Raw genomic sequence first — 25,929 nt, 5'->3', positions numbered from 1 at the left:
AAGGCTGTAATGAACATTTCTATGCAACACTAGATCTCTGGATCTTGGTTTATATTATAGCTTAGTCTAATAATTCTATATCTGAAAAACGATTTTCATTTCTTGTCTGTGCCTCTTCACCTTATCAGAAACCCCTCTAGGTCACACTGTTTCACATGCTCATTACCCTGACATATACTGACTGCATAAAATATGCCTCAAGGAATTTACAGTCAGAGGAGGAATACAAAAAAAAAAAAAACTTACTTGACAAAACACTGTGATGAGTGCTATGACAGAAGATTATTCAAAGTGCTACAGAAATACAGAGAATGAAGAGATTGGCTCTGCTTGGGGAGGTCAGATCTGATTTACATAGAGGATAATCCCAGGGTTAGATCTTAAAGAAAGTGGCTACAAAAAACAAAATGCAGGAGTGCCTGGGTGGCTCAGTTAAGTATCTGACTTCCCTCGGATCATGATCTGGCGGCCCGTGAGTTCGAGCCCGGTGTCAGGTTCTGTGCTGACAGCTCAGAGCCTGGAGCCTGATTCGGATTCTGTGTCTCCCTCTCTCTCTGCCACCCCCCCCCCCCATGCTCTGTCTCTCTTCTGTCTCAAACATAAATTAACACTAAAAAATAAAATAAAATAAAATAAAATAAAATAAAATAAAATAAAATCACTACAATCAATGATATAATAAGAAAAACATTTTCTGTGCTGAAAAAGATATGCCAAGGGTTGAAAGAGCTCTGAATTAAGAGAGAGAGAAAGAGATACTAAAACAGAAATTGAGACAAAAGGGAAGAGAGTGAGGGAGGAAAAGGCAGAGAGAGAGAGAGAGAGAGAGAGAGGGAAAGAGAGAGAGGCTAGTCAATTTATAATTAAAGAGAGAAAATAGAAGTTAGTGTTAATATTAACTCAACCTCTCCTGAAACCTCACTAAAATAACTTAAAAGGAATTTAAGATAGGAACTCATAGGTATAAAGAAAATAGCAAAGGATATGAAAGCCACACAAATTTGGAAACAAGAAAGCAGATGCACAAGTAGAACTGACTAGCAGCCCAGAGAAAGCTGAAAGCAAATTGGCCACGAAGGAAACCCAGAACCAAAGTGATTCGAGCTGCAGCATCCAAAACAATAATTTGAATCTCAGTAATTTGAATCCTCAGGTATCCCAGAAAGAGAGTGTATAGGTGGACTTAAATATGGGCAACTGACTGAAAAGTCCAAAGAAGCAGCAGTAGGATTCCTGGACCACCAGCTCATGCTATCAGGTGGGTGACTACTCTTCCCCAACCTTGGCAGAATGTTGAAGGCTTTCTTCTCTTGCATACTAAACCAAATCCAGGATTTGATCCTGGCTCATTGAGAATTGGGGTAAGATTCATATTTTTAAAAAAAAGAGGGGGTAATATTGGAGAGAACATACCAAATGATGATATTTGATATTGGGAGCCCCCACTTTTAACTTGCTTCTCAGAATACTGGTAGTCAGGATTTTACAACTCTTAGGTAATGGATTAAAGAACTTTGCTCTGGAGAAATTGACTCACTGAAAAAATATGTGCATGTGTGTTTAATATATGAATATATGAATGTGCATCTTTCTTCCAAAGAAATGGCCCACTTCTATCTCCCAACCATGAAGCACATCATTTAAAACCCATGGACACACAGAAACAGAGCCTCTTAGCTCTTAAATAAGATGGAATCACCAAGATCAAGAGACAATTGAGGAAAGCCTATTACCCTAAACAGAAAAACAGAAGCAAACCAAAAAGCAGAAGGAGAAACTTGGAGGAAAGGACTTCCAAGGACCTTATCCATTCAAGGGCCTTATCCATGAATTGCAAATTCATGCATTCAATAGTCTACCATACTTTGCTATCTGGCTACCTAATAGAAATCTCAAATTCGACGTGTCTAGATATATAATTTTTGCTATAATGAAGTAAGTGGTATGCTTCTGCCTGGAAGCATCTTACAAATAGCAGCACAGACAGTGGATCACAAATAGGGAGCAGAAACCTTGCTGAGTAGAGAAATCAAAGTGAAATTTGTGAGGAAAGGCACCACAGTTGTATAGAATAATAGCTCCATATATCTGCATAGAGATCCCTTTTAGTCTCTGGATAAACACTAAGTTATGCATGCACAGAGCAAGATTCCAAGAGGTCTTATAGGGAACTATTCAAGGGCCGTGAGACTAATGCAGATTCCAAAGCTATCACAATACTGAGAGATGTTTGTGTTTTGATAAGCCCAATGAAGAGACTTGGCTGAATACCTAAGCATTCAGGTGGGACCCTAGAAAGGACACATTTGAAAATTTTCTCAATTCATTGTATGAGACTAAGATAATCCTAATACCAAAACTAGACAAAAATCTTGCAAAAACAAGATTATAAACCCATATCCCTCATGAATACTCTCAAAATTCTTTAACAAAATATTAACATATCAAATCTGAACATATAAAAAAATTGTCAAGAGTTAGCTAAACTACCTCATGGTATTGATGCCTCAGCTTCCATTTTGTTTACTTAAACAGACACTAGTCCCCTCACTGCAAGCACATGCCCCAGATAATAGCCCACAAACAAATATAAGTTCCTCATTTGAGTTTTCCAACAGCCCTTGCAGTTAATAGTCTCCTCGGCCTGTCAGGGTCTTCGTCACATGCTCCTTAGATAAGACCTTCATAGAGCTTACCCAAACCCCATTCTTTTTGGTTTGAATTGAGCAAAACAGCCTTAGCCTGGGAACCCCAAAGCATTCCTGCTATGGACCCTAATAAATGCCTGTGCCACAGGTCCTGTCTCATTCTCTGCCTATACCCTGTCTTGATGTCCCTATGTGACACCTTGAGACCTACTGTATACTTGCTTCAGGACCTATGAGTAATAATCCTCTATTTCAATTTCTCTTGTGGTCATTTGTAGAACCATAGCTCACCAACCAGCACCTTTATCCCACTTAGCAAATGTTACATTAACAAAGTCATAACAAGAATAATACCTCATGACCAAGTAGGGTATATTCCAGAAATGCAAAGTTGATTTAGCACTGAAAAATAAATCCATAGGGGTGCCAGGTGGCTCAGTTGGTTGAGCATCCGACTTAGGCTCAGGTCATGATCTCGCAGTCTGTGACTTCGAGCCCCGTGTCGGGCTCTGTGCTGACAGCTCAGAGCCTGGAGCCTGCTTCAGATTTTGTGTCTCTCTCTCTGCTCCTCGCCTGCTCATGCTCTGTCTCTCTCTCTGTCAAAAATAAAATAAACATTGAAAAAAAAATTTAAAAAAAAGAGAAAAAGAAATCCATAAAATTCACCACATTAACAGAATAAAATGATTACTTCAATAATTACTTTGGTAGAAGCAGAAAAAAACATTTGACAAAATTAACATTTTTTTCTTGATAAAATCCCTCAGCAAAATAGTAATAGAAGGAAACTCCTTATATTTTTTCCTTATACTTGTAATAGTCTTCCTACTTTAGACTTTGTACCCTTAGAGTCTTTTCTCAACAGAGCAACAAAGTTATCTTGTTAAAATACAATTAGATTAATTTCACTTTTTGTCCAAAACACTCTATAGCTCCAAATTTTGCTTCTGCATTTTGTTTGAATTGGAAAGATATTAACTTAGCTGTATATATATATATACATATATATATGTATATATATGTGTGTGTGTGTATATAGATATATGTGTGTGTATATAGATATATGTGTGTGTATATAGATATATGTGTGTGTGTGTGTGTGTATATATATATATATATATATATATATATATATATATATATCATAACCTCTAAAGCAAGGACTAAAAAAAAAAATACAAAGATATATAGAAAACAAGCCAATAAATTAAGTGAGCTACCAAAAAAGAAAAGAAAAAGAAGATAAGAAAAGGAAATAAAGGAATAAAACCAGAGGAGACAAGCAAAAAAAGAAAAAAAAAGAGTAAAATAAAAATAGACTTACATGCAACCATCAATAGTTACATTAATGGCAAATGATCCACATATCAATTAAAAGACAGTGATCATTAGATGGAAAAATAAAAATATTTTTAATAGAGTCAACTATACATGGTCTAGAAAAAAGCCACTCTAACAGTAAAACAGTAGATGTGTTCCTATTATAATCAAGAACAAGTATGCCTGCTACTTCTATTACTAATTAACATTATTCTGGAAAAATTTGCCAATGCAATTGGGTAAGAAAGCAAATTAATAAATACAAATTTCATAAAAATAAAATACAAATATTGAAAAAAGAAGAAAAACTAATATTGTTTGTAGATGGCATCATTGTCTATGTATAAAATTCAAAAGAATAATCTGCAAAGCAACTAGGATTTATAAGAAAGATTAGTAGAGTAGTATTACAGAATAAAGCTCAATATTTTCTTATTTTAAAGCAATTACAAATTAGAAAATAAATACATTCTTAATAGCAAAACAATATAGAACACCTAAGAGTTAAACTCATGAGAAATGTGCAGACTCTCTGTGAAGAAAACCACAATATTGTTGTTGAAGGACATAAAGAAAACATGTCTAAATGGAGAACTATATCATGTTACCAACTAAGAAGACTTAATATTATCAAGATGTCAATTCTTCCCAAATAAATAAATAAATTCAGTGCAATCCCAGTGGGTTTGAGGATATATTTTTGGAAACTCAACAAATGATTCCAAAGTTCATCTGGAAGAATAATACATGAAACTAAATAAGAGATTTTGAAAATTATAGTAATGGTAGAATTTTTGACCTGTTAGAAAATAAATTATAATAGTATGTAAAATGATAATTAAAATATTACAGTACTGCCATAAAAACAAGCAACCAATGGAATAAAATTTAGAGTTTATTTTATTTATTTATTTTCTTAATGTTTATTTATGTACTTTTGAGAGAGAGAGAGAGAGGGAGAGAGAGAGACAGAGAGACAGAGAGAGATGGTGAACAGGAAAGCGGCAAAGATAGAAGGGGACAGAGAATCCCAAGCAGGCTATGCACTGTCAGCGCAAAGCCCGATGTGGGGCTCAAAAATCACAAACTGTGAGATCATGATCTAAGCTGAAAACAAGAGTCAGACGCTTAACCAACTGAGCCCAGGCACCCCAAAATTTAGAGCTTAGAACTATTTCTGTATGAGCATATGATTAATGTGTAAATAGTGGTATCTTACATCAGTGCGAAAAATAATTTAATCTGCAAACAGTGAAGGAGTGCATGACTAACAATTATGGGGAAAATCAGCTAGATTAATACTTTTGACCACATTTAAAACAAATTCCAGGCTTATTAGAGATGTAAATTAAAAAATAAAATCTATAACACTAAAGGAATATATTTCTCAATATATAATCTTAAAGTGGTAAAGAAAATGTCACCTAAGGTATATAGGAAAATATTAAACTTGCTATAAAAATATATTTCATTTGGTAAAAGATTATATTAAAAATGAAACTAAAACAGGCAAATGACTAAGAAAAAGATATGCAACATACCTTTCAGGGAAAGCTTATATCAATCCATAGAAGGTTAACAAAGTCATCAGAAGAAAACAAAAAATCACTAATAGACAATAAGGGAAAATTCTCAAAAAAAAGATAAAATTATTTGCCACCTAATAATTAAAAGTGGAATTTAAGGGGCATATCATATTAGAGTATCAAATAGACAAAGCTCTATCTACATAAGAATAGGAGGGGTGCCTGGGTGGCTCAGGCAGTTGAGTATTCGATTCTTGGTTTTGGCTCAGATCATGATCTCACAGTTGGTAGGATCAAGCCCCATGTTGCACTTCACACTGACAGCATGGAGCCTGCTTGGGACTCTCTCTCTCCCCCTCTCTCTGTCCCTCCCCTGCTTGTGTGTTCCCTCTCTCCCTCTTTCTCTCCCTCCCTTAAAAATAAATAAATAAATAAATAAATAAATAAATAAATAAATAAATAAATACTTAAAAAAATAGGAAAATAGAAACATTCATATGCTAATGGAGTATACAAACAAAAAAATGTTTGTATAACATTTTGTTAAAGTTTTTTTTTTCAGTGTTTATTTACTTTTAAGAGGGAGACACACACACACACACACACACACACACACACACACACACAGAGCATGAGCAGGGAGGGCAGAGAGAGATGGAGACACAGAAACTCAAGCAGGCTCCAGGCTCTGAGCTATCAGTGCAGAGCCCTATGCAAGGATCCAACTCATGAACTGCGAGATCATCACCTGAGCTCAACTGGCTAAGCCACCCAGGTGCCCCAAGATACACTTTCTTTAAAGAGAAAACCAGGGGAAAGCACGAACACAGTCCCCCACTACCACCAATTATGTAGTTGAGCTTCCCACATTTGAGGAAATTGCAAAGGTCAGCACATCCAGAGTGAAATAGATAAGCCTCACCTTGGGAAAATCACCTTCATGATCATGGTATCGCCCCTGCCAGGTAAGTATTAAGATTTTTTTTTAAGTAATCTACACCCAAAGTAGGGCTTGAACTTACAACCTGGAGATCAAGAGTCACATGCTCTACTGACTGAGCCAGCCAGGCATCCCTGTATAACTTTTCTGAAAAACATATTGGAATTCTTGAAATTTTGTTAATATACCACTTAAAGAAATTAATCCTAAAAAATAATGGATTTCCCTAAATGGACTATGCATAGACCTGCTTATAAAGTTCCAGACAAAAGATACCTCTATCCAGTTTTCTCTAAGAAATAAAATCACAGTAACAATGAAAAGAGAGAGAAAAATGATCTTTGATAAAGCTAGAAGACACATGTAACCCTGTACTGTAATATCTGAGGAAGAACCACCTGATGCCGGGAAATGCCTAAAAAGACATATGTGGCTAAAGATCTCAAACAAATCAGACAGAGCACAGCTATTCAAAGTATGTGGCAGGACCACAAGTGTTGCTTGAAACAATGGGAACAGGATGCATGGGCCTTTAGTGGGAGCTTCCCCGGACCCCACAGAATAGGCAAAGGAGGTCGGACTAAACAAGGAAACATGCATTTTTGAGAGAATCAATGTGTCTTGTAGAAGGGTGAAGGAAATGGATCTTGAATTATGAAAAGTCCAGAAACTGTTGATTTCTTTGAACTAGGGAGAATGGAAGGTTAAAAGAATTCACACACACACACACACACACACACACACACACACCACTGAGTCATAAAGAGCTTTGCTGTGAACCAAAGAAATTTACTGCTTGCCTGGAACACTGCTCTAGTCTCTCCCTTGAAGGAACCTCCCACAAGTAACTGGAAGAATTCACGTCATTCACAAAAGTAATAAGCAAAAAAGAACCAGCCAAGTATGTATGCAAAGTTACTTTCAGGAAAAGGAAGAAAAATGTGGGAAAAACAAGTGGCAGGTGATGAATACACACTAGAAAAATATGGCCACTGCTCAGATAAAAATCATGACCAAATATATGGTCATGAATAAAGACACCTAATGAATCAAAGAGCTCAAAGCAGAGAACTGGAGGAGATGAAACATGAGCTGGCAGACTTAAGAAATAAACAGAAGAAAAAAATAAATCCATCCAAGAAATCAAGGCCACATTGAGCAGCACAAACAGCCATCACTGAAATTACACCAAGGAACAGAAAAGGACTGAGAAAAGAAGGCAAAATGAAGGATATGAATTACAGACTACAATAATAACAAAAAAACAACACAAAAATAATTTAAAGATGTAATTTTGAAAAACCGAGACTTAAACCTATAACTTGATATAGCAGCTCATTAAAAAAAAAAAAAAAACTATTTCAATAAGATTACCAAACTGAAACATACCCTAGTGATAGTACTGGACTTCAAAGATGAAAAAACAACAACAAAAACAAAGAACTCTGGGCATCAGACAAAATGAGTAAGTCACCAACAAATCTGAGGTAGATTCCTTGTTTCCTCTAAATTTCCTCTTTTTTCTGGCCACCCAGTAGACAATACATTTCCTAGCTTTCTTTGTAATTACTTAGTATGAACACACGAGTATGTTCTGGACAACTGGATATGCACTACAGTGAAGTGTGCGAAGTCATCTACAATTTAAAAAAATGCTTTCTCTGAATTTTGGCTCTTTTTCTCTTTTGCAAGCTAGAATGTAGATGTGCCCAGGGTCCCACCTCCAATCTTGGGGATGAAAACAATGCACTAAGGGGATGGTAGAGCAACAAGACAGAAGAAATTGCTCCCTGGATGAATTTATGCAGCAGTTATCTGATAAACCAGACCAGCCAGACTGATATGTGAGAGAGATATAAAGTTCAATTTTATTAAAATCGTTGTATCTTATACTTTGGTACAGTATCACATTCTTTCTTGTACCTAATGCAAAGGGAAAAAAATTAGACTGGCCTCATACGTCACAACGATATTCAATGCTTAAAGACAGATATGGTCCTCACTGTCTCAATTCAGGCTCCTATAACAGAATAACATACCCTGGGTGGCTAATAAACAACAAGGATTTATTTCTCACAGTTGCAGCTCTGGATGCTAGGAAGTCCAAGATCAAGGTGCCAGTAGAGAGTCCACTTCCAGGTTCACAGACAGCCATTTTCTCACTGTGTCTTCATATGTCAGAAGAGGTGAAGGAGCTCCCTGGGGTCTCTATATATTAGGGCAATAATCCCATCCATGAAAGCTCCATCCTCATGAAATAACCACCTCTCCAAATCCCCACCTTTAAATCCAATCACACTGGGTATTAGGTTTCAACATATTAAATTTGGACCTTGAGACAAACAAGATCCAATCAAAAAGATATTACAAAGAACAATTTAATTTAATGAAATGCCTAGGTTCAAAATTAATATAAAAATAATTTCACTAACAGTTTGATAGACACGCTTGTGTCAAACCAAATCTCCCTACAAAAAAACAAAAACAAAACTAGAAAAGTTGGATAAAATAGAAACAAATGATTGAAAGCATTAGAAACTCTCTAGGCAGCCAGAACTTGAGAGGTAAGGCTCTCCAAGAGTCATGAAGTACTGAAATAAGCTCAACATTCTGCTCCACTTTTCTTTGAATGCATTTGCTGGTTTGCAAGGGTCTACCATCTGAGAATTGAGTAGAAAAAGTTGCCATGAGGGTGAGAAGCTGAGCAGAAGCTGAGCTGAGTAGCCTCGCAGGACTAGAGAGAAAACCTGGAATTCAACAAGACAGCTAAGCCTTGAGAATTTCACAGGGAATGGAAATGTATTAAGATGAACCCAACATTCAACTATGTAATTAACCTCTAGGCGTTAGCTAATTCATAAATAACATGGAGCTAAGAACATAAGAAGGTAAGCAGAAAGTTGCAGCTAGGATCCTATATCAGTTTGCTAGGGCTGCTATAACAAAGTACCTCAGATTGGGTGGTTTAAACAACAGGAACTTATTTTCTCACAATTCTGGTGGCTAGAAGTCTAGGGTCAAAGTATTGGCAGGATTGGTTTCCTCTGAAGCCTCTCTGTTTGGTTTGTAGATGTCCGTCTTTTCCCTGTGTCTTACCTGGTCTGCCTTCTGTGTGTGTCTGTGTCCTAGTCTCTCTTCTTAAAGTACACTAGTCACATTGGATTAGGGCCCACCATAATGACCTCACTTTAATTTAATTAACTTTTTAAAGATTTCATCTCCAAATACAGTCACATTCTGAGGTACTGCAGATTAAGACATAGGAATTTGGGAAGGACACAATTCAGCCTATAACAGACACTAAGAAGTAGAGCAAAACTTTAGGCAGTTTACTGGAGCTAGAGAGACAAACTTGTACTTCAAGTCCCATCAAGGAGGGGAAACTCTAGTAAACATGCTAAGGATTTAGTTAGTGCCCCCAAAAAGATTACTTCTTATAGCCACAGTGGAAGTGGATTAGCCTTCACGTACACTGGAATCCATCTTTGAACCAGCTCAACCCCAGACTAGACTGAAGTGAACTCCCTGTCAGAAGCAACTACAAAATCATCTCTGAAGAAAAGGACAGTACTCAGACTCAAATTCTAAAACTTTCTCATTTTTAATATTTTTCATTTGATCAAAAATTACAAAGTACAAAAAGAAATAGAAAAAAAATAGCTGAAAACCAAGAGGAAAGGATTTGGATTTACTATTTGAATATTGGAGATCCAGAGTTCTAATCTAGATGGACTGCACCAGTTTTCAAAAGGGCTTCATATGTAAGTGATGAATCACTGGGTTCTACTCCTGAAGCCATACAACACTATATGTTAACTAACTTGAATTTAAATTTAAAAAATTTTAATTTAATTTTTAAAAAAGGGCCTCAAAGATATACAATAGATTTGAAAGTAAACTAACCACCTGTTGAAACAAAGCTTAACCATCATTAAAGGAAGACCACAAAATAAAGACACTCAACAATGCAAACCACATAATGACCAGTATTTAATATAAAATTACTCAGCATGCCATAAAGCAGAAAAATGTGATTCATAAAACAAAAGAAAAAGTACTAAAAATTGCATAATCAGAAATGACAATGATGATGAAACTAGCAAACAAGAGTGTTAAAATATGTAACTGTGTAAGTATTTAAGCAAAACACACACAGTAAGAAAGAAATTGTATGAGGTCTAGAGATAATGTCAAAGATAGAAGCAAACTTATAAAAAAATTGCTAAAAACTGATGGCAAAGAAAAAATCTTAAAAGAAATCTTTTAAAAAATTAACATGATAAACAGAACAAAAGTAAAAGTAACTGAAGACTTCTCATCATAAACTATTCAAACTAGAAGAGGATGAAACAAAATTTTAAATGACTAAAGAACAAAACAGAAAACTTGTCAATCTAGAATTCTACATTCAGTAAAGGTATCTTCCAGAATAAAGATGAAATAAACATATTTTAATTAAAGATATCTTCCAAATGTTGAATTTATCATGAGGATATCTATATTAAAAGAATATGGAATTTTTTCAGAGAGAAGAAAAATAATACCAGATGGCAAGTTGGATCTACACAAAAGAATAAAAAGCACAAAAGTGGTAAAGATGTGGGTAAATGTAAAAGCTTTACCTCATTTTTAAAATTTCTTTAAAAGATAACTGTCTGATTAAGACAAAAACTATAATAATGTATTGTGAAATTATAACATGCATAAGTAAAGGGTATGACAACAATAACATAAAGGTAGAGGTGAATGGAAGTATACTGTTCTTACATTACATGTGAAGTGATGTAACATTATTCGAAAGTAGACTGTTATAACTTAAAGATGCATGTTTCAAAACCTGGAGCAACCACTAAGAAATAAAGAGGTTTAGCTAAAACTAATAAGGGAGACATAATAGAATTCAAAAAATATTCAATCCAAAAATGTAGGAAAAGAGAAAAAAAAAAAGGGAATAGATGGAACACATCCAATACAAAAAGCAGGATAATAGATTCAAGTGAAATAATTTCAATATTACATTCAATATATATTGTCTAAACATCCCAGATAAAGACCAAAAATTCCAGATTGAAAAATACATTAACCTTACTCATAATAAAATACATACAGATTTGAACTGCAATCAGAGGTAATTTTTAACTTTTCAGACTGGCAAAAAAAGTTTGCTAACACTATTACCATGCATTTGTGAAGAAACAACCACTCTCATACATGTTAGTAGGTAAGTAAATTGGTACAATGTTATAAAGATCAATTAGCAACACTTACAAGGATTAAAGATGCACATAAAATTTGACCCAGGAATGTTAATTACAGGTATTCGTGCTACAAGTATCCTTGCTTGTGTATGAAATGATACATATACAAAAATATTAATTGCAGAACTGTTCATAATAGAAAATGATTGGAAGCAATCTAAATGGTCATCAAGGAGAATGCTAAATAGAAGTAAAATTATGACCAAACATATAAACAGAATACTATATAGTCATTAGCAAAAATGAGGCTGCTCTATTTAAGTGGCTCCACAGAATATCTCCCTAGTTAATATGTTCCTTATAAAACATCTTGGATTTTAATAACCAAGATTGTGAATCTCCCAATACAAAATTTTCAAGCCAAAGCCTACAGAAGGACATTTAATAGTTGCTTCATAAAGCCTTAATACATTTTTACCAAAATGATAAGCAGGGAAAGTCTTGATTTGTATTCCAAATACAATTAAAGATTGTCAGAGTAGGATTAGTTTAAAAATCTCAAGGAGGGTTAAAAAATGAAATGTGAATCTCTGAATATTGGTGCTAAGAGAGACATCACACGATACAAAACCATAAAAATTATCTGATATTCAGAATGTGATATTTTAATCACTTTACATCCTAACATGATAGTTTGTTACTTATACATTGGTATTTTACTAGAGGAGAGATGGTTCCAACCTGGTGGTTCTCTAAGCTCAAAATATGAGGCATTTGGTAGTTTCTATTCTTAACTGTGAGGAAACAAAAGGCTGCCAAGAGTGTCCTGTTAGTTTTAGTGTACAGGAGAAAGGAGTAGAGACGAGGGAAGCAGATCATAAGAAAAACATATGAAGATATTTTACAAAACAAAACAAAGTATAAAGCCCAAGAATGATTTTTACGATCAAGACAAACTAAGCAAAGGATTATGCTGAGGTGAAAATCTCAGTCAAGAGTAAGAGTTACAAATCAGGGATAAAGAAAAGGCATTTGATGGAGTAAGCTGCCTGAAGAGGTAGAAAAGGTAGGATAGAACACAATAGCAAAGGACAAAGTTGAACAAGAGGCAGGATATTGAAACAAAAAGGAAAATAGAACAAATGGGTGCAAATGGAAAGAATGTTGTAGAAGTTAAAGATGAAAGTTATGGAATTACTTACTGGATCATTTTTTGCATAGCAGAATTTTTTAAAAACAAGGTTATGCTTTCCAAAGATTCTTAAGCTTATATGGCGTATCCATGAATGGAAGAGAGAGAAAGAACCCGTGGATGATTCCTCAGCAGTGTTGAGAACACAGTGGAATTAGATACCACGAAGCTGTAGGGACTCTGTGTGGCTTCCTCCACAAGCACTTAACGTGCTACAGGTCAGAGGAGGACTGGAATGACTGGATATACTTTGGTAGGTACTGGCCTTTTTTAGGATCAGTAGGACAAAAGAATAGGAGGTATCACTATTGAGGATAATAGAGAGAGACAAACTGAAGGAGTGGATTGCAGGGTATAGGATAGATACAGGGGGGAAAAATGGTGTGGGAGCCAAAAATGAACTAACATATTGGGACAAACTTAATTGGACAGGGACTAAAAGAACTGATACAGTCAAAAGAGCATCGAGAGTTGGAGACACAGGGGACACGGCCTCCTCTAATATCTGTAGGGAATTGGCAAGCATACAAATAGATCTACTTCTAAAATTAAGGGTAATATGAATTGCCCAATATTGAAAACATTCTTAGTTCTCCATGAGCAACCATTGTGAATATTGTGCTAATTTGTGAGTATCTCCAGAACCACAAATTGGAATGTGAAAGAAAAGGTGGCATTAGCTTAGGAACCCCTCTAACATTTGGTAAAACTGTTGCTTGTGATAACTTGGAAGACGGATTGTGCATTAAATGAACTTGTAGCCCTAGGAAAAAAGATTGGAAAATGGAACGTGAGTAGCATGATTTAGTTGCCCTTGGTGTGCCTGGCAAGCATTGTGGGTTAAATTGTGTCCTGCTTCCCACCACCAAAAAAGATATATTGGAGTTCTAACCCCACTACCTCACAATGTGACTTTATATTGGAAATACAGATAATCAAGTTAAAATTAGGCCATTGGGGTGAACCTTAATACAATATAATTGCATCAAAATTAAAAAGGGATATTCGGGCACAAAGACACACAACAGGGAAAACACCATATGAAGATGAAGGCGGAGTTTAGGTGATGTATCTAAAAGCCAAGGACATCAGAGATTGCCAGCTGATCACCAGAAGCTAGGAAAGAGGAACGGAACCATCGTCCCTCACAACCCTCAGAAGAGACCGATGCTGCTGACACCTTGATCTGGGACTTCTGACCTCCAGATGTGGGAGACAATACATTTTTGTTGTTTATTTAAGTCATCCGGCTTGTAGTAATTTGTTACATCAGCCCTAACAAACTAGTACAGCAAGGTATTGCAAGAAAAAGATGAACTCAGAAAAGAATTCACCAATGTGCAAACAGGAATCATGGGGAATAAATTCAGGAACTTGGGGACTTGATTACAGAAAGCAACTGATTTTCCATCCCAAAATAATAAAATATACAATTGAGCAATGAATGCTGATAAAAACTCAGTCTTAAGGCAAAGATCAAATCAAGGGTATGGCCATCACATTCATTGTTAACTTTTTCTGAATAGGTTAAGATGTCCCAAAGCAAGGTCTTGATACCAGTAAATCTTTTCAGTCATATGAAATGGCTTACAAAAAATAAATTTAGAGCATGGATCTCCATCATTTGAAAAATGGAGACACCGCTCAAAGAATGCTCAGCTCTCCTCATACCCATAACCTAGATTTGAAGGACAGGCAACCAAAGCTTCAACATATGGGTAATTTGGTAAATGAGAGCAACAAGAAAGGGTAGTATTTCTATATACAGTGTAAGTTTCAAAGGAGGTATTATTATCCAAGGAATTAAAATGATTACAAAATAAATTCCATATACAGTCTGTTTTGTTCACAGTTACATTCTCAGCACCTAACCCAGAGCACCTAGACTACTAGCTGCTCAACAAATATTTGCTGATTGCAAGAATAAATAATAAAAGGGAAGCCAGAAGAATGTTGGGCTTTTCTCTGCTTGCTCTTCCTGGTCCCTGATGCTGAAAGAAGGGGAAAATGAAAAACCCACTTAAGCAGAATTCTCAAAGGGAATTGAATTTTGCTGACAGTAAGGGGATAAAGGGAACCTTTATTTAAGAAATTTGTATAAGACTGTATAGGGGTTCTTTGGCCCTAGTCACTCATAGGCAGTCTTGCCATTGATTGAACTACCTAGCTTAATACTTCCAGAACTAGTACAGATCTCTCTTGTAAATCCCACAATTTTCTATAATCCCAACTTTTATTTTTCAGCAGATGATGCTGTTTCCCTTTCTTTACCCAGAGGACTGAAACCATTCAACATAAGCATTCTCATCAAATCTTGTCATCTCAGCCTCTAAGTTGTGGAGAAGATTGGGACTTTCTAGTATCCAAATCACAGATGAGGACATAGCTTCATCTTTAAGGCTGCATATCTGGGCTCCTACTTCTTTGCAAAGAGGACATTTTTGCTCCTTACATTCATATAGAATATCTGTTCTTTTCTGAATTGGAAACCAATGCCTTGGTTCTATTGCCCTATGCCTTGTGCCTCCCCAACATCTGCTCTTTCAGACCAACAACTCTTCCTGAAAATCTTGAAATAAATATTTCCAGGTGAAGAAAACTCCCATTTTTTTTTTTTTGGCTCTGGATTCTAAATTAAAAGCATCAACAGTCCATGTGTACTACATTTATGTAATGCATAGGAAAAGGAACAAAGGCACTAGAACTCAGTTAAATTCATTCCATAAACTAGGCCCATGCTGGAACTACACCTCAAAGTTTTTTATCTTTCAACTACCCTATTTGTAAACATCATTGTTCATATTCACTTTTTTGATATGCACCTTTCTTATGACACCTCTAATCACATTCTTGTTCCTCTAAGGCCATGAGAATATTTCAGAAATAGTATTTTCTACATGTTCCTTCTCTCATATATTCACCCAAATGTCCCCTGGTTACATCTATCCCATGAATAACTAGGTGAAATGGGTTTAAGCCTCCAATTCTAGTCTGTAGAAATCCTAAGTTCTCTCTAAGATTTCCTCAAATTCCCAAGACTTATGTTCTTATGATCTCTTCTGATCAGTTCTACATTATATTAATCCAGAATTAAATCCAGCCTCTTCACTGATTGCCATAAAAAAAGCCTCTATTCACACAAAATATATATTTTCCTAAATATACAGGGACCACAGGGAAGGACCACAGAGCAAACACCTTGGAACTCCGTATCAACCATTCTGCTTCTCCAGAGTCCTTTCTGGACATCTCACCACGGGAGACTCCTCTGTTGGCCTTTAACATACTCAGCACCTAACTTCATGTCTTTCCATAAACTCCCCTCTATTCTTACTCCCTGCCCTGTCCAGAAAACCCAGACCCCAGAGGTTTTCCTGTCTACCTCCAAAGTGTTTTTCCAGACAAGTACTGTTTCTTCCCTAAGAGGAATTCTGATGCAAGCTGTTAAGGTTGGGATCTATGTTAGTTTCTGGAAATAGTTTACTAATTCTAGTCTTGCTTCCTTTTGTGTTTTGAATGAGGAAACTGAGGCTCAGGGATCTTAAGTGGCTTGCTTACTGTAGCTCTTAGAACAGTGCTTACACAGACTACCTGATTCAGAATCACTGGGTGGTTGGTTTTTGATTTTTGTGTTTTTTAATGCTGAATTTGGGTCTACACTTTTGATCTACTGAACAAGACTCCCAAATAATTTTTAGCACACAAAACAACTGCCTTAGACTTATAACTTAAGGACCAAGGTGGAAAAAAAGCCACGAAAAGTTGTTACAAATTTAATTTAAATCTAAGCTGTAAGAATGATAGCTTGGATTCATGCAGCACCCGAAAAGACTTTAGACAACTTTGACACAAGACAAAGTAAATACTAGTGTCATTTTGGTGGAAAGAACACCAGACTAGGAGTCAAGGCTAATTGTGTGACCTTGAGCAAGTTACTTAACATCTCTGTACCTCAGGTTCCTAGGGGAAAATACTGCTTTCTCTATTTAACTCCAAGGACTATGTGAAGGATAAAATGAGATCATGTATGAGAAAACATTTGTGGGAGGAGGGGAAAATAAATAGTTCTCTACAACTGCTAGGTATTATTTCAAAGTCCTGCTTGGGCCTGGAAAATATCAATCTTCTGCATGTTACCAATATGCTAGTAAGGCAGCCTGTGGAGTTTTTCAAGAAGCTAGTAGGATCCAAGTTAGGCAGCTCATTGCTCAGGCTGAGTAGCCAGAGAGGGGAATTCTTGATTCAGAGCAGCATCTGTTAGTGATTACGGTTTCAGAGGCCTGAACTGAAGGCAATGCTACAGAACTGGCCATAGCAACAGTCCCAGTGGTAAAACAGATTGCATCTTTAAAGTGGATATGAAAGGTAAACATGAAAGCATGATGCTACAATCGCATGGAGTAAAATGGTGCTTGTTTAACACCCCCCACAAGACACTCACAAGCACATACAAAGGAAAACAACAACAGGCAGAGGGTTATGTGAAAAAAGAGAACCCCAAGAAACAATTGCCGCCATCAAACTCAGAAGAGCTCACTTGCACTCTGTTAATTGCACAATATATTTGCAGAGTGGGCCTCTTTGGCATCCATTCCCCGACATGTTCTCCCTTCAAAACTCGAGTTTGTTCAATTTGGATCCCTGGCAGAAAAAAAATCCCTCATCCAAAAATCACTATGAAGTCTGTCAGAGATCCGACTATAGTTAAAGTAAGTAAGTTTATTATAAATCAGAAGATATGATGGACTTGGAACAAAGACCAAAGATCTAGGCCCAGTGGGGAGAAAAGTAATCCTGGGACTTTCAGGTGGGTCAGGTGAGTTAGAAGTTCTGAGCATGACTGGGGTGGAAGAAGTCTAGAGGCAGATTGAGACCCCAGGGATTTCATTAGAGTGATTTTGTAAAAGTGTGCATTTGCTACCTATGAAAGGGGATGTACGTGTGTGCTCAGGTTGAACTTAAAAAGCCTGGAGCAGGGTCTGTTTAAAATGTTAAAGAAAAAGTCAAGACTAGAAGTTTAAGGTAGGTCAGAATTTACTGATGAAGCTGTAAATTTCAGTTGAAGGTACATGAAGGTACAAAAACATGATGTCCCACACCAGGGGAGAATCCTGGTTTTTATGAGGAATACCTAGAAGATACTCAGAAAATCAGCAATTCAAATGGCCTGGCTGGTTTAAGTCCATCTTTCTAGAAGTACATGAAGAGAAAGCAGGGAATGATGTGCCTTTGCCCAAAGTAAGTGACCAGTAAGAGAAAAGAGAGGCAAAAGCTGACTATATGATACATGTATCCAAGGACTATTTTAGTACAAGAAAGCTGCTCCAGTAAAGCAGAGCCCTGGGCCTGTGGGCTACATTCACTAAGGCCAGAGGAAGAACAGAGGAGACGAACTACAGCCACTTCTATTTAGTTAGAGGTTTGTTTCTTTGACGGCTTGTTATCCACATGGAAATGAATGGTCACCTCATAAACTAAATCTAGCCACAACTCACTTAAACCCATCCTACAGAAACTACTTTTTTAGGCCATGAAACAGACTAAGAAAATAAAATTGTGGGAGGCAGTAGAAAGGTCATTTAACTAGGAGTGAAGAAACCTGCCTGGGTTTTAGTCCCAGTTTTCTCAATTACTGGCCGAGGTGGCATTTCCGGGGACGGGGGGAGGGGGCGGGGGGGGGGGGGACATTTAGCCTTTCTGTATCTACTGGAAGCCTGCAGTGAGCGGACAGTGGAGGGTGGGGGAGATGGAAAGATGATCTTTAAGGTCCCTTCCAGTGAAAACAGTCTATGATTCCAGTTAGCATATAAAATAATTGAGGAAGTCTGAAAGGCTATATAACAAAACATTACCAGAGGAGACCTCAGGGGAATGGGATTAGGGCAGGGGTAGAGAGACAAAAGAAAACAATTGGAGAACACTTTCAGTAGGGAAAAAATGCAAAGGCAGAAGGGATTTGTAAGTGAAATATTAAACAAGAAAAGTTTCAGTTAGCATATAAAATAATAGAGAAAGTCTGGAAGGCCATATATCTAAACATTACGAGTAGTCAGAGTCTAAGCACGAAGCGGAAATAGTGAAGGGACTTGGGAGAGCCAATGGTGTGAATATTATTTGCCATCTTTCTCTCCTGACCTTGTTGGAAAAACCCATGGTAGAGCCACTAGACATCTGTCACTTCCATCTAACTGCTCTCTGACCTTGGGTCCCAGCCCTCCATGCCCAGTGACAGAAGGAAAGACATACAGGAGGGGGTTTCCTGCTCTGCAGTCTCTTGTACAAACCACCATCTGATTTTGTGGCACAATTTGAAGAAAGCTGAGCTTGTCTTTCATCTTATGCTGACAGTGCTATTTTCCCTGAAGATTTTAGCCTTGTGACTATGGCCTCTTATGTCATCCTGCTTCTTCTCTTTGCTCCCATAAGCTTCGGGGTCTACAAGTCTATCATGTAAGCTGTACAGAAGTCAAAAGGCCATGAAATCAAACTGTTTTCAGAAGTTTTCCATAGTTATGAGTGACCCCGTCACTAGGATTCCAAACCTCATCATGTGTCTGTTTCTGGAGGAAGATCTGGCTGTCTTCATGTGGCTAATGACCTATGTTGGTGTGGTTGCAATGGAACTACCCTCCTGATCTTGGCCAAACTGTAAATTTTCAGGGTTCCAATGAAATGTACGAACCCTGGATTATTATGTTGTGTCATGGGGATCAAGCCAAGTCAGTTATTGAAGGACTCAAACAAAACTCTATGGCATTCCAAAGAGAAAAGCAGAATAAGCCCATAGAAATAAATAAATAAATAAACAAACAAACAAACAAACAAACTGCTGTGGGTGTCTGGGTGGTTCAGTCACTTAAGTGTCTGACTCTTGATTTCGGCTCATGCTATGATCTCACAGTTTGTGAGTTCAAACCCCACATCAGGCTCTGCGCTGACAGCACAGAGCCTATTTGGAATTCTCACTCTCCCTCTCTCTCTGCCCCTCTCCCACTCATGTTTTCTTTCTCTCAAAATAAATAAACATTAAAGAAATTAAACTGTTGCTAAATCACCACCAAAGACGTTTTTAACATTATGCTTATACTACAAAGGATATGTCCAGTGTCTACTTCCAAACTTAAAATTTGATGTTTTCTTACCTATTTTTTTTTCTTTACTCTCAGTACCAAGCTCCAGAATATATTAGGTTGAAAAGTAATGGACAGCTTCAAAACTAAAAGATAAGAAAAGACTCAAGTGACTGGGTTAGCCAGAACTTCTAAAGGTGGTAGAGCTGTTTCCTGTGACTTGAAAAGGCAAAGGGTAAAGATAAACACGGGAATGAAAGAAAAAAACACACCTCTCCAGTTCTTCTAATACCCAATTATTGGTTTTCAACTAGTTTCTCACCACAGTTTTGCCCCTATTCCAGGAATTGTGATTATAAAAAAAATTATGGAGGGTAGGGATGGAATGATGTTGATATAGTTAACTTTTATGTAACCCTTGTTTTTGTTTTCTTGTGATTTCATCTCCCTATCCCACAATATGAGCAGTTTACTCCTATTATCATCTCTCTTCTTATATCTCATCAGTCAAAGTAACTTTCAGTGCTATTAATAACTTATAGGTGATACTGAAATCCCTGCATCCTCAAATACCATCTGATAATTAAGATGGGAGCAGACAGTTAGCTCACTGAGGTCACTACTCCTCCTTTCACCGCTTCCCCTTAGGAAATGAAAAGCTTCACCATGGGAAGGTGGTTTCTGTTTTATTTGCTCTGGATATGAGTTCTGAACTTTGTATGAGAAAGGTGCTTCTCATCTTCTTCCCCACCTACCTCAAGCTTAACAGATAAGGCTGTGATTTTATCATGAAATTAAATGTTTGTAATTTCTATGAAAATAGCATTAGTAATTGCCTCTGGGTAAATGGACATACAAACAGGTCACAGAAAGTTATTTCAGTGAGTATATATTAGTAAATAACTATAGTAAGATGATTCATAATTTGGAAAAAGGACTAAATATGATAATAGATAAGAATTTCTGGATGCTACATCCTTAATAAAGGAAAAATACCTACAAAGTGAGATTCATGTTCTGCTACATTTTTAAAACCACTTAAAAGTTGGTTTAAATGCTATTGCTGTGAAATTCAAGGAAAGAAGTCTTATTATATTTGGCCTAATACCTCCTGGTTACCAAAACTCACTGGACAGGGTCAATGCCTCAGTTAGTCTGCACTGTAACTGATTTTCCCAATGACACAAGTCTCTGATGTTTTTATGGAATGAAAAAAATACCATGAAAATATGTACAAAAATGGAGGAGTAAGTGGAGTATGTAACAAAGTAAGAAAATATCTTACTTATAGCCTCTTAGATAGGATGATGCTCTTAGGGCTCACTTAAAACTTCATTACCTTGGAAGCTCAAAGGGTGAGAATAAAAAATTTTTTTAAAAAAACATAAAATGATTTTTTCTGGGCCACACCAGTGCTGATTCTGAGTCTAACGTATCAAATGTGGTTGATTAAAAGGAAAAGTAATTTAAAAATATTAATCCATAAGCTTATCAAGTCCAGAATAGCAATGAAATAAATGTTCTGATAACACTAAAAGGAAGAATATCATGAAGCCCATGTAGCTGAATGCTTTGCTTATCTAACTTCACTTTCCTTTTTACAAGATCACAGAACCCACAGAGGCAGAAACTAATGGCCATCTTCTGGAGTCTAATTATTTGTTCTCAGAAACTCAAACCACTTCGTTCTACCCAAGCAGCCCAGAAAGTTTGCAGGTAGAGCTGAGCCAGACTCTGGTTTGGTTACATGAGCCAAAACATGAATCGACCCATTTGAGCTGACTAGACACAGGCAAAGGAAAATACAAAACTTTATATACGTGTGTGTGTACGTGTTGGTCTGTGTCGTGTTTGTGCAAATGGTCACTGGGGCTGACAGTCATGACAGAGTATTTTCACTGGCTTGTCTTTCCCTTGGCTCATCTTTACCACTGGAGGCAAAGCAGCAGTGTTAGATCTTGGCTCACTTTAATTCACCTACCTCATCCCTTGACAAGCAGGAATAGAAAGTGCAGTGGTATTTGTTATTTCTGCAACTGATAAAATTCTTTTCAAGAGGCTCCCCACCCCCACTAAAGCATCTTTCTTCTAAACCCGAATATGCTTCCAAGATTCTGTGTAGCATTGAAGTAAGAGAGAAAGTTATTATTCATTTATTTAAAAAGTGTTTGACCTTCCACTTACATGGAACTGTGCTAGTCACTAGAAAAAATAAAATAAATTTAAAAAACAAAGCATAGGGGCGCCTGGGTGGCTTGGTCGGTTAAGCGTCCGACTTCGGCTCAGGTCATGATCTCACGGTCCTTGGGTTCGAGCCCCGCGTTGGGCTCTGTGCTGACAGCTCAGAGCCTGGAGCCTGTTTCAGATTCTGTGTCTCCCTCTCTCTCTGCCCCTCCCCTGTTCATGCTCTGTCTCTCTCTGTCTCAAAAATAAATAAACGTTAAAAAAAAAATTTTTTAAAAACAAAGCATAACACAAAGTTTTAAAATCTAACGGTAGGGTAAGAAAATGTTTGTTAATAATGTAGAATTCTTTTTTTAATGTTTATTTATTTATTTTGAGACACAGAGAGAGAGAGGCATAGAGAGAGGGAGAGAGAGAATCCCAAGTGGAGAATCTCCACTCAGTGTGGAGCCTGATGCGGTGCTCGATCTCATGACCATGAGATCATGACCTGAGCTGAACTCAAGAGTCAGACACTTATGCCTGGGAGGCTCAGTTGGTTAAACCTCGGCCTTCAGCTCAGGTCATGATCTCACAGTTTGTGGGTTCGAGCCCTGCATCAGGATCTGCACTGACAGCTCAGAGCCTGGAACCTGCTTCAGACTCTGTGTCTCCCATTCTCTCCCCCTGCCCCTCCCCTGCTTGTGTTCTTTCTCTCTCTCAAAAATAAAATAAATTAACATTTTTTAAAAAGAAATCATGATACGGGGGCACTGGGTGGCTCAGTCGATTAAGCGACCGACTTCAGCTCAGTTCATGATCTAGCGTTCCATGAGTTCGAGCCCCACATTGGGCTCTGGGCTGACAGCTCAGAGCCTGGAGCCTGCTTTGGAATCTGTGACTCCCTCTCTCTCTACCCCTCCCCACTCACGCTCTGTCTCTCTCTGTCTCTCAAAAACTAAATAAACATTTAAAAAAATTTTAAGCATGATACAAATCTCTCTTTCAATATAGATTGATCTACATGTATCATTATAGGTATACAGATAAACTGATGACAGCTATAGTAAATAAATCTCCCTGCTACATAAGCTCCATAAGGATTTTCTTTCTGAATCCCATTTAGAAGTTTCTACACATGCAGATCTGGCCCTGGACAAAACAGTGAGTGGGGCCTTCATCTTCAATGCTTCCCGACATTCCTGTAGCTTTTCTCTCCTTTCAGGGTCCATTTCGCTCATGATTACTCTAGTTTCCAAGAGTCCTCTACTATGCCCCTTCACTAAACAGTCCACTACGGTTCTTATAAATTCTTTCTCCCCAACTCCACTTTCCCAAATGTGGAGCTCTCTGAAGATGACTATTCAGATATATCAATTTTGCTAGATTGCCAGCAGGCAGCATGGTGTGCAAGTTATAAGGACTGGTCCTGGATTGAGTGAGACAATTCTGTGGAATCCTGGCTCAAATATTTACCAGTTCTGTGATCTAGAATAGCACACTTAACCTCGTATCTCAGTTTCCTTTTAGGTAAGATTGGATAAAGGAGGATGGTGGCTAATAGCATATTTCATCTAATCTATGATGCCTTCTATTTTCAGTTTCACCATGATTTTACAACCCTTGGATAGAAAAGAATGTTCTAAATTATACATGTAAGATGCGGTTGGTTGTAAGACACATCCCAATTTCAGTGTTAGAATGTGTGTGTGTGGGGGGGGGAAGTACATCTTAAAAGTGATTACATACGATAGTATCCACTTGGTAAGTTTATTCTCAGTATTAATTAAGATAACTGATATAGGGTACTTAGCACAATGCCAGGCACAAATTAAGCACCTGAGTGTTAGCTAATATTACTAATGAGTTTCTCCTGCCAGATATACATTATCTTAACAAGTGTTCTTTAAATACATTGCCTTAACATACAGAGTCACTGGGGGCAGGGTATGAGGGCTTAGAGCCCAATGGAAACATACCTTATGGGTGGTTTAGACTTTTCGATGTTCTCATTCAGGTTACATATCTTGAAAGTTATTTGTAGGATTGCTCCTAGTCAAAACCTAGTGACACAAATCTGGGATCAGAACTTCTATCACAGTTTAGACAGATTTGTCTCTACATTAAACAATCAAGCCTTTCAAAGGCTTTCATAATTAGCTGAAGTTTAAAACCAACCCCACTCCCCACAAAAATCACTTTCCTGGCTTACTAGCTTTCTCATGTTCTTTAAACCTGAAAGTTTATTCAAAGCACCAAAGATCACTTATTTTTGGTATTCTAATTTTTGTCATTTGATGTGTTAAGTTGAAAAAAATGTTCAAAGACAAAACAGGAAAGAACACCTTTTCACCACCAGAAGACAGTTATCATTAAGATGAGTGACATTATAGAACATTTTAGCAAGCACTTTGAATGACATAAATGCCTAAATTTAGAAATCTAATTCTGTCACCTTTATGTTAAATTTAACACATAAAATTGAAGGATGGCACTCATCCAGAAGTCAGATCTGATGTACATAACAAATGTAATACCCATAGAATGTACAGTAAAGCATCATTATTTTATAGGTCTTCAGTTTAGTCTGTAGCTTGATAACTTGTTTATGCTAGCATGCCTGTCTATCAAGTAGTATACTAACTCTGTTGATGTGATTTTCTAAAGATTTGACTACTAGTGTAACAGTTGACAATATGTTGCCACAATTACATAACTTCATGAAAGCTTTCACCTCAATCTTGCCAAAAACTTAGTGTCTATTTATAACCAATCAACCATTTTCAGCGAGACAGTCCTTTTTAATCTCTTGCATGAATGATATGCTATGATCTAAATTGGTTCATGAAATTGACTAAAACCCTTTGTATACATTTGCCAAAGGTAGGTAGATCAACTTCTTTAGACCTAAGACCCGAGTGACACTAACAGCTGTCTTCTGAGGCAGAACTTTGGAACAGCAAACACCAGAAGACAGTTATTGCAGTTTGCAACCCTGAGGACAGAATTGTAGTCATCCTACACCTGTCACTTCCCTCTGCTGACTACCCTTTTCATGCACTCACATGGAGTGGCTGTTTATACTCCAGGCTCTCCTATTAAACAATATAGTTCCTTGAAGACATAAATTGGACCTTATTCATCTTAAGACATTCCTTTACCTATTCTTCTTCCTCTCTACAATGTTCCATACCTAATGGAAGCTTAAAATTTATTAAATTAAATTATATGTCTCAACCTTTGCGATTTGATTGCACTTAAAAAAATACACTTATTAGTCTACACAAGTTCTTGAAATTAAAAGTCTAGAAAGACCTGACAATGAATCTTTGTTTAAGCTTCTCCTGGTGGAGGGAACCTTGGGTAGAGAACAGACCAAGTAGAACTATAATTCATCACGACCAATTTTTATGAACCCGCATTTTTTTTCTTGATACTCAGCTATGGGAAATTTGAAAAACCCTCTACAAAGACTGTAAATATAATGGATTTTCCATGATAAGGTGGGTCTAGGAATGCTACTCAGAGCCCCCTAGACCATCAGATCTCTAAAAAGAGAGTTACATCCTTAAGAAACTATGGAGCAGTATGTTCCCTGCTGGTAAGACTCAAGTCAATCAAGTAAATTAGAGAACTATCCTAGAAATTGACACTGGGATCAAGAAACTTGAAGGAACCTTAGATTCCTTCTAATGATTCTAGTCAACACCCTCATTTTACAAATGAGGAATTTAAGCCCCAGACTAAGCTATATGACTTGACTAAGTTCAGAAACCTTATCAGAGGAAAACTCATGGGGAACCCAGGTATTGAATTTCTAAAAATATTTTTATTGGGCTGAATTTTTAATCCAGATTTGACCAGGACAGAAA

At 37.0% G+C, this 25,929-nt stretch overlaps 1 protein-coding gene and 1 non-coding gene across 4 annotated transcripts in view; both read right to left on the bottom strand.

The window, feature by feature from the left end:
• Positions 1 to 3,204: 3,204 nt before the first annotated feature.
• The window catches only part of LOC102971413 (PARP1 binding protein), a 123,755-nt gene continuing 101,030 nt past the window's right edge, over positions 3,205 to 25,929 (bottom strand). For 2 of the 3 annotated variants that reach the window (XM_042993036.1, XM_042993037.1), the window contains 3 exons: positions 24,037 to 24,120; positions 19,967 to 20,040; positions 3,205 to 3,244 (listed from right to left, as the gene is read on the bottom strand). Coding sequence is in view for 1 of the 3 variants with exons in the window: in XM_042993037.1 (XP_042848971.1) it covers positions 24,076 to 24,120 (45 nt within the window). In the remaining 2 variants the exon portion in view is untranslated. Of the gene's footprint in view, positions 3,245 to 19,966; positions 20,041 to 24,036; positions 24,121 to 25,929 lie in introns of those variants that run through there. The other variant, XM_042993039.1, reaches the window with a different exon arrangement.
• Positions 6,304 to 6,467, bottom strand: LOC122240692. Its single transcript, XR_006220462.1, has one exon. It is a non-coding gene; the product is annotated as a U1 spliceosomal RNA (small nuclear RNA).

Source organism: Panthera tigris, chromosome B4 (genome assembly GCF_018350195.1).
Source record: "Panthera tigris isolate Pti1 chromosome B4, P.tigris_Pti1_mat1.1, whole genome shotgun sequence".
Taxonomy (NCBI): Eukaryota; Metazoa; Chordata; class Mammalia; order Carnivora; family Felidae; genus Panthera; species Panthera tigris.
The sequence above is the reverse complement of the archived record's forward strand: the minus strand, read 5'-3'. Positions and strand labels throughout refer to the sequence as shown.